This window comes from Fulmarus glacialis, unplaced genomic scaffold (assembly GCF_000690835.1).
Source record: "Fulmarus glacialis isolate BGI_N327 unplaced genomic scaffold, ASM69083v1 scaffold3911, whole genome shotgun sequence".
Classification (NCBI taxonomy): Eukaryota; Metazoa; Chordata; class Aves; order Procellariiformes; family Procellariidae; genus Fulmarus; species Fulmarus glacialis.
Genome location: NW_009193225.1, coordinates 21,978 through 23,034, shown reverse-complemented (window position 1 = coordinate 23,034; position 1,057 = coordinate 21,978). Strand labels below are relative to the sequence as shown.

At 37.7% G+C, this 1,057-nt stretch overlaps 1 protein-coding gene across 1 annotated transcript in view; it reads right to left on the bottom strand.

Moving 5' to 3' along the window:
* The window catches only part of TTK (TTK protein kinase), a gene marked incomplete at its 3' end in the record, with an annotated part of 22,991 nt that overhangs the window by 3,159 nt on the left and 18,775 nt on the right, over window positions 1–1,057 (bottom strand). Inside the window, exon 11 of the mRNA XM_009587361.1 lies at window positions 16–193. Within this exon, the coding sequence (XP_009585656.1) occupies window positions 16–193 (178 nt within the window). The remainder of the gene's footprint in view (window positions 1–15; window positions 194–1,057) is intronic.

The window sequence follows — 1,057 nt, the reverse complement described above, 5'->3', positions numbered from 1 at the left end:
TCCTGCTGCTTTACCTCTCTATAGCAGCTTTTCTGTGTTACTTCTTGAATTGGCCATTTTTTTCTGGCGCTAACACAGTTTAGTTTAATCTGTTCCAACTGTTTTCTATAGCTTTCACCAGAACTAGATTGTTGCTGTTGACTTTCCAGACTCCTTGGCTCTGGTATCTTTGGCTTCTGATGCTGGACTTTTTCTGAAAAAAATCAGATTATTAAAAAGACTTGATATTTAGTACTTGAAACAGTTTCTCGCAGATTTATCCCACAGTTTCTAGAAGAATTTTACCTCATTTTCTGTATCAGAATAAATGAACACAGTTGACTTAATGGAATCAGGCATTAAAAGGCATTAATGTAATCATCAGGATTCACATTCAGTTCAGTATAGTAACATGGCAACTTTCTTCAAAATCTTAGGATACTACTATGTAACTACTAACTACAGTAACAGAGATACAACTGTTTCCTTCAACACACAGAACAGGATCATATTCATCATTTGTACTACAACATACTGGGACACTGAGAAGGTTTATAAAGCATTTAAGATGAGCTTATTGCAGTACTTCTAATTAGAAGTCTGTTGACTGTGACAATAGACTACCTATAATCCACTGTAAGGACTGAAGCCAGAGGCATAAAGGGACACGGCATGCTCCATCTCATGGTTCCTTTTGCAGAGGTGATAGGACATTGAGTTGGTGGAAGATTGCAGGGCAGGCTGCAAATAGCACAGCCTAAGAGTGTTCCTTCACGTGCTCGTTTAGTTTTGTTTTCAAATGACTAGAAAGCAGTATCCAATATTAAGCAGAAGTTGAGTGCAATTCAGCTACTGAAGGACTGTGCTACTACAACTAGCATCTTGTCTGGAAGCTTGAATGAAGCACAAACAGGGAAAGCATGACCTGAAACCCAAAATGTTCCCAATGCAAGTCAATGGGAAAGGTTTCACTGGGGGGTTGAGGGGACACTGAAGTTGAAAAATCACCATTTTTCAAACAAAATATTTTTCTTTCATACAATAGGTATATAATCCTAAATCAAACTCTTGCAATATT